The sequence below is a fragment of the Stomoxys calcitrans genome, chromosome 4 (genome assembly GCF_963082655.1).
Source record: "Stomoxys calcitrans chromosome 4, idStoCalc2.1, whole genome shotgun sequence".
In the NCBI taxonomy this organism is placed as follows: Eukaryota; Metazoa; Arthropoda; class Insecta; order Diptera; family Muscidae; genus Stomoxys; species Stomoxys calcitrans.
This window is the reverse complement of record NC_081555.1, coordinates 58,172,866-58,181,031: the sequence shown is the minus strand read 5'-3', so window position 1 is coordinate 58,181,031 and position 8,166 is coordinate 58,172,866. Positions and strand designations below refer to the sequence as shown.

The window sequence follows — 8,166 nt, the reverse complement described above, 5'->3', positions numbered from 1 at the left end:
TCTTACCTTTCTTGACACCTTTTGACTGTGATGCTGATTCTTTCTCAAAAGCTTTATCAAATTTTGCGTCTTGAAGTAGAACATTCTTCACCATATCTACCGTCAATTTTTCCTTAGAATTCTCCACAGCCATGACAAGCGGCTTAAAGTCATCGGTTAAACCAGCTAACATTAAAGATGCGATCAATTTGTCATCTTGATCAAACCTGTGTTTTCTCCAGCAATAAGCTAGCGAATTTGGTAGACTGGAAATTAAAACAGAGCATCGTCACCAAAAGTTGATTACCCTATTTGATATGCGACATAAAATCGATTAGTAAGAAAATCGAAAATCTGACAGCTGACATTGGTTAACATTTTAACAAATGGGCAACTCCATTTCAGTATTGTGTAAAATTCAGATAAGGAAATTTGTGAAAATTGAAAAATCGAAATATCTATCATTTAGAGTTAATTAAAATTCAATAAGTTCAAAAAGTGTTGTAATGATGATAGAACAATGAATTGCCATCAAATATTAAGTGGTGCCTGCAATGCTGGCGATAGATGTTTTGCCATTGGATCGGTGGAAGGAATCCCATTTACCGTAAGACCGTGTTTTTCACATTTTATTCATTAAACAAATAAAATTCATAGCCATAGGTCACTATGTATCTTAATTACATCATTGCTTTAGGAGTTTAAAACTTCCAACATCAGTTAATAGAATGTGCATTTGTAAAGAAATAAAAAAGTAGGTAGTGACGCACTTGACTGCAAATTAGTGCAAATGTTGCATACATACCTATACATACTTGTACATTTCGTTTCTTGCGAGAATACTCAATCTAAACATACGATTCTTTTTAAGAGCAGGTACTTTTTTATGCTGATTTAAAATGAACTCGACTAAAAGTTAGTTTTTGATGGCGAGGCAAGTACTTTCGTACTGGATTTGGGCTTACTCGTTCCATAGAACTTTGCCCTAAGAAAAAACTTCAAAATCATCACATGACACTTGTCTACCCAAATTCATCGAAATTGGGGGTGCGCTCCATAAAGTGCAAGCAAATTGCGAAAGTAATACAAATTTAAATTTGATTTGATATTATCATACAAGTATGAGCAAATTCAATAAATATTTGCTTGGAAATAAATACTTTATTGTATTTATCTGTATTTTATTGGTATTTACCAGGTATGACCTCCAACGTAGATAGAGCTTTGGTGGGGGGAGTCTTAGCTCCCCGAACAATTTTAGATCCCTCCTTTCAAAACCAAATTTAAAATTTTTTGTTACAACGGATACAACATTTATTAAAACAATTAAAAACATAGTAAGTTCGGCCGTTCCGAGTCTTGGAAACCCGCCACCATGGATTCTACTAAAAATGTATAAAAATGAACAAAGTTGAAGAAGACATGTGCACTGGAAAACATATAGCTACCATTCGCTTTTAGAACACATTCATAATTTCGTTGCTTCTGACTCGCCTTCCTTCAACAGTAGCAAATAATGATGTTGCTTTCAAACGCATTCACTTTTTGATGATTGGTTTTTTATGCACACCACTATTGTGGTACAGGGTATTATTACTTAGTGAATTTGTTTGTAACTCCCAGAATAAAGTGAGTTAGACCCATTGATAAGGACACTGATCGACTCAGAATCACTTTCTGATTTGATTTAGTTATGTCCATCTCTCTGTCCGTCTGTCGTCTGCCCATGTTAATTTGTGTACAAAGTACAGGTCGCAATTTTCATCCGAGTATCTTCAAATATAGCACAACCATATTCTTGGTCCTAGAGACAAAGCCTATTGAATTTGGATATAGCTCCCATATATGTGTTCGTCCGACTTGGAATAAAATTGAAATTACATCGTCATTTGTTAACTGATTCTCAGGAAATTTTGCATGAGCGATTCTCTTATAAGTATCGACATTATATGTAAATTTCAGAGAAATCGGTTCGGATTTAGATATAGCTCCCATTTTGATTAGTAATCAATAATTTAGTAATTTGTTAACTCTTCTGATGACTGAAGAATTTCATAGAAATTTGTTCAGTTTTAGATATAGCTCCCATATATATATGCATCTCCCGATTTTCACTTTTAAGGCCTTTGCTAACCCATTTATCATCGATGTTCTCAAAAAATCAAATTTAAGCAAATTTTAAATTCAACGTCTTAGCCTGCATATCCAATGTGGTGTAGGGTATCAAAAGGTCGGCTTCGCCCAATTTTAGCCCGTCCTTAGTTGTTGTATATTGTCGTTGCAATACAAGCAACAAAATGAAAGCTGACACACTAAAAATAAGAGATGATTCGTATCATCCGCTCAGTATTCGTTGACATTTTGGTGTGATGCTCTTACCCAAGAGCACCGTTCAAAATCAAAAGTAGACCGATCGGGACAATATGGAACTCAAATGAAAGGTATTTGAGAGTAGAGTATTATATTAAAAATTGTGTCTTAGTATCTAGGGGACCGGCCCAAACCCAAAACCGCCCAAAAAGCATTTTGGACGATCACGCCAATTTTGGACTCAAATGATAGGTATTTTGGAGTTGACTTCGAATATGACATTAAAAATGATGCCCAATAAATGCAGTCAGCTCCAACCCCCTAAACCAGTCCCCAAATCGTAATATTTGCTGATCAGACTATATAGTGTTCAAATGAAAATTATTTGAAAATAGATTAAAATATGAAACTAAAATTTATGTCGAAGTGTCAGGGACACGACGACGGACCCATCACCGACTTCAAGATTCGGAAGATTAGGATAAGAAAAGATCCTAATATTGAAATATTAGGCATTATGTAACGAAAGGAGTCTCGATACAGCCTAACGAACGGGGAGCCGAAGATGGTACCATCACCTATTTACTTAAGATTTGGAAGATTAAGATAGGCAGAAATCCTACTATTGAGACATCTGGCAGTACAGGAATATAAACTCATTACAGCCTAACGAACAGGGAGCCGACGATGGAAGCTTTATCGACTTTATAAAGATTCGGAAGACTAGGATAGGCAAATAACCTAATACGATGACATCAGGCAGTGCAGTGACAAGAAAGTCAATGCACTCTAAAGAACAGGGAGCAGACGATGAGGTCATCACCAACTCCCAAAATGCCCATCTACTGGAGGACCAATGATTGAGAAAATCAGCAAGGGCAAGATTCATATTGCCTTAATTCAGGAGCCATGGACGACCCGGAATAAAGTTTCTGGACTAATCTATATTTACTACCAATGGTTCTATGCTAACACTGGTACTCGGCCGAGGACCTGCGTTATTTGTCATAAAAATTTTAATTATATATTTTCCCCAGAGATGTCAACGTCGGATGCAACAGTGGTGAGACAGGGAGACGGTGGAGCATACCTGGCACCACTTTATCTGTTTTCGACTCTCCGACACCGCCACCCACTTCGGAACTGCAACGGCTGGTGAGGAAAGCAAAACAAACAGGAAACGAGGTACTAATAGGGTGCGATGCGAACTCTCACCACATTTCGTGGGGTAGTACCCAACACTAATAAGCGGGGCCAAGCCCTGGCAGAGTTCTTGAATACTAATGACGTAACACTTACTTTTGGTAGCACCGCTAACTTTGTCAATAGAATTAGGGAGTAGGTATTAGATGTGACGATATGTTCAGATAATCTATTAGATGAGGTTCAGAATTGGAGGGTCTCAATGAAACACATTTTCTCTGACCATCGCTACATTAGATTTAGAATAGCACGTCCATCGCCGAATCCCATAAGCTTCCTGAATAAGTTGAAAACCAACTGGACAAATCTCGGAGGACTACACAGAAGACGACTTGGGCAAGACAATTTAGATGGTCCGAGCATAGAAAACATTGACGAAAACTTCAACATGATTACGACCGCACTGATGGGGTCTTGTGAAGATAGTTGTCCACTTCGGGAAAAGAAATCAACCCAAGATAAACCCTGGATGACCGCAAAAATTCGCAATATTGGGAAAGAGGTCCGCAGACTTTTAACAGAGTATGTCGTAAAAAAGCTGAAATTTATTGGGTTTTATATTACACACGGCTCAAGGAATACAATAAGATTACCGGAGCAAAACGTGGCTCCTGGAAGCTTTTCTGCGAACAGGTCAATAGCGTTAATGACGCCGCCAATATAAAAAGTTTCTCTCAAAAACCAATTTCAAAACTGAAACTTTAGTAGACGGGATTGAGAGCAGAGACAACGGAGGATATGTTGAGGCTTTTGACGAAACCCATCGGAATCTTGGAAAAATTATGTTGATGAAAGGTTTATAATTACAAAATTTATGATGAAGGAGCTTCAAACCATTTAAGTCTCCCGGACCTGATGGAATATTTCAGGCGTTGCTACAGAAAGAGACGGAATATAAGGCGCCCCACCGAATTGAACAACTTTACTGACTTGCTTGTTGCTAACCAAAAAGACTAATGTTATATGCAAAGCAAAAATGTAACTTCAACCAAAAATACATTCATGTATAAAAAAGTCTTCATGTACAATAGGGGGCGATGCGAAAGGTTTATGTACATACACTCACTCATACATTAAAGTGCATCCCCAATCTATTAGCAACGACAGCGGCTAGACAGCGACCAGACAGAAATGCGCAGGCGTATGTGTGAAAATGCATGCATGCATTTAGGTGGTAGGCAGGTAATAGATTTGAGATGTTGCACAAATGCAATAACAATAATTTGCATACAATTTTTGGGTAACAGTAGCCAAACCAAACAGGGATTATGGCATCAGGCCCCCGACCCATTGATGACATCTGCGATAGGTTGAATCAACTTGATTCATATTTCGCTGCAAGAGATCTGAAGATATCTGTCACCAAATCTTCTGCCGTATTGTTCACCACAAATATGTGTGATGTGAATACTGAGCAGAAAGTGATGGTCGTTGGAGAAATGATTCCGACCATCAAGTGTCCCAAAATACTTGGCGTCACATTTGACAGTTCTTACACATTCTCCCCATATGCCACAGCAATTTGCGAAAAAGTCAAAAGTAGAAACTTCACTTGTCGGCAGCACTTGGGGTGCTGACAAAGGAACCTTGTTGACCAGGTGCAAAGCAATTGGCAGGTCTGTGGTAAGTTATGCATCGCCAGTGTGGTCTCGTTAGCTGTCTCCTCAGTTCTCATGTGAACCATCTTCATCAGGAGCTCCTACCATTGTGAAGACATAACTACATGCTGTCTAAGCAATACCTTATCGCTGTCTAAGCAATACATTTTCGCAGCTGTTATCGCAGAGACCATCCAAATCATCTTGTGGATAGGTATCCACCGCCTAGAAGCCTTAAAGTAGATCTACATGATCCAGAGCGTGAGATTCAGCGCATCAAAAGAGAACCTCTAGACCAAGCGGTATATCAAGCGGGCTAGACAACATTTATGCAGACACGGTAGCAGATGCGGTTAATAGCTATCGGGTGAATGTATCCTTGGAGAAGACCGTCTCCCATTGCATCTGAAGAAATTGACCTCCCCCGGCAAACCTGAGTGTTTATGGCTCAATTACGTTCCGGCAGATGCAGCCGCCTCAACTTCTACAGAGCAAGGGCTGACGCCGATTGTGACCAGGGACCAAACTACACACGTCACCTGTATAACTGCCCAGCCTGAACCACGCAACTTAGACCCAGGATCCCTCTGGACGTATACCATCTTATTCGCGTTCCTGCATCTATACACTCTACGAAGTCAAGCAGACGAAAGATAGAACACAACAAACTGCAACAACAATAACAGAAACAACATGCTGATACAAGCGGAGTATATCTCCCTTAGCCAAGGAGCCAGCCTGTCGTCGACAGTCCGACATCAGAGCCTGGGAACTAATAGCCAAATTATTTTGGGCTCAGACACAATTTCCCCAATAACCTCCGACGAATGCATATCAGTGACAACCTCTTTTAGAGCCACGTTGTTCGCTGGAGAGTTTCCCAGGAAATGTGTGTTGACGAGTAGTTCTAATGTTTCCTCACTAGGCATTGTCCGTGCATTCTCTGACTTCTGAAAACATCCCACCATAATAGGTCTCGAGGATTGAGATTCCTTAGCCTAAAGGCCTCAGATGTATCCTCCACGGTGCTGCAGGATTTGTTCTGAGCCTTTCTAAGCTCACGCTTGTATTTTTTTCGCGAGATTTTTATACCCACCACCGACGGATGGGGGTATATTCATTTTGTCATTCCGTTTGCAGCACATCAAAATATCCATTTCCGACCCTATAAAGTATATATATTCCGTCTGTCTGTTGAAATCACGCTACAGTCTTCAAAAATAGAGATATTGAGCTGAAATTTTGCACAGATTCTTTTTTTGTCCATAAGCAGGTAAAGTTCGAAGATGGGCTATATCGGACTATATCTTCATATAGCCCCCATATAGACCGATCCGCCGATTTAGGGTCTTAGGCCAATAAAAGCCACATTTATTATCCGATTTTGTTGAAATTTGGGACAGTGAGTTGTGTTAGGCCCTTCGACATCCTCCGTCAATTTGGCTCAGATCGGTTCAGATTTAGATATAGCTGCCATATAGACCGATCCTTCGATTCAGGGTCTTAGGCCCATAAAAGACACATTTATTATCCGATTTTGCTGAAATTTGGGACAGTAAGTTGTCTTAGGCCCTTCGACATCCTCCGTCCATATGGCTCAGATCGGTTCAGATTTGGATATAGCTGCCATATAGACCGATCCTCCGATTTAGGGTCATAGGCCCATAAAAGCCACATTTATTATCCGATTTTGCTGAAATTTGGGACAGTATGTTGTCTTAAGCCTCTCGACATCCTTCGTCAATATGGCTCAGATCGGTTCAGATTTGGATATAGCTGCCATTTAGACCGATCCTCCGATTTAGGGTCATAGGCCCATAAAAAGCTACATTTATTATTCGATTTTGCTGAAATTTGGGACAGTACGTTGTCTTAAGCCCCTCGACATTCTCCGTCAATATGGCTTAGATCGGTTCAGATTTGAGTATAGCTGTCATATAGACCGATCCTCCAAGTAGTATTTGGTCCAAATCGGAGCATATATTGATATAGCTATATATATATATATATATATATATATATATATATATATATATATATAGGTATGAGTTTTGCACCGGATTTTGACGAAAGATAGTTTGCATATATATCCGAGGTGATGGGTATCCAAAGTTCGGCCCGGCCGAACTTAACGCCTTTTTACATGTTTCTTTTCGAATGAAGTTCTTTAAGGGCGGAAATACATTTTTAATTTTTAACATCCTCACTAAAAATGTATTTACTACAATTTATAATTTAATAAATGAACAAATCTATTAAATTTTATATTTATAAGAGGTTTTTATAAATATGCTGCTAAATTATCTTCCTTAAACTTGAATCGGACTGCACTCATTGATATGTGAGAAGTTTGCCCCTGTTCCTTAATGGAATGTTCATGGACAAAATTTGTATTTGTACACATGTAATTCAAAGACATTTTGTGTCTCTTATGAAGTGGCACCTCACATTGATATGCTTAGCATCCTAGGACTAAGCATATCAATGTGAGGTTTCATTCGTAGCAAGATGAAGTGTGCTGAATCGGCTCAAGTTGACAATGCATTTATTTCTCTTCCAATCCTTTTACCCATAGAACATTCTTGAACTGCCATACCTACCGACATTGACTAAAATATATAGAGAGCGGAAAAATATGGAATTTTTATTATAAACCGATTCTGACCAAAATTTGTATTTAGCTAAATTTAATATAAAAAACCAATTTAAAGTGCACATTCGAAATAAGCATTTTTTAAGCTAAAAATGTGCAAAATCCATGCAAGATGTACGGGCCAAAATTGCTAAGTTTAGCATCTTATTGTTGTTATTGCCCATTGGGCAAGTGTTAGAAGAAGCATTGTTTGGGTGCCGGGCCATAACAAAGTAAGGGTGAAAGAAATGGCAGACGATATATCAGTGAAGGCCAGAGAACTGCCGTCGATAAACTTAGTTGACCTGAAGCCTTTCGGGTCGTCGCAGTCCGATTTACGACAAAAGTGCGTGTAACACCGTGGAACATTCGGTAGGACGGCGAAAATCCTATGGGGTGATCCAGTCGTGAGAGGACGAGGTAAGAAGGTCAGAATAGCTTCTG

At 39.2% G+C, this 8,166-nt stretch overlaps 2 protein-coding genes across 3 annotated transcripts in view; one reads left to right on the top strand and one right to left on the bottom strand.

Annotated features, from left to right (window-relative positions):
* Positions 1–200, bottom strand: part of LOC106087133 (uncharacterized) — a 32,249-nt gene extending 32,049 nt beyond the window's left edge. For both annotated transcript variants that reach the window (XR_009397942.1, XM_013252061.2), the window contains exon 1: positions 7–200. Coding sequence is in view for 1 of the 2 variants with exons in the window: in XM_013252061.2 (XP_013107515.2) it covers positions 7–172 (166 nt within the window). In the remaining variant the exon portion in view is untranslated. The remainder of the gene's footprint in view (positions 1–6) is intronic.
* A 175-nt stretch (positions 201–375) lies between these two features.
* The window catches only part of LOC106087131 (dmX-like protein 2), a 552,769-nt gene continuing 544,978 nt past the window's right edge, over positions 376–8,166 (top strand). Inside the window, exon 1 of the mRNA XM_059366477.1 lies at positions 376–586. Within this exon, the coding sequence (XP_059222460.1) occupies positions 500–586 (87 nt within the window). The 5' untranslated portion in view covers positions 376–499. The remainder of the gene's footprint in view (positions 587–8,166) is intronic.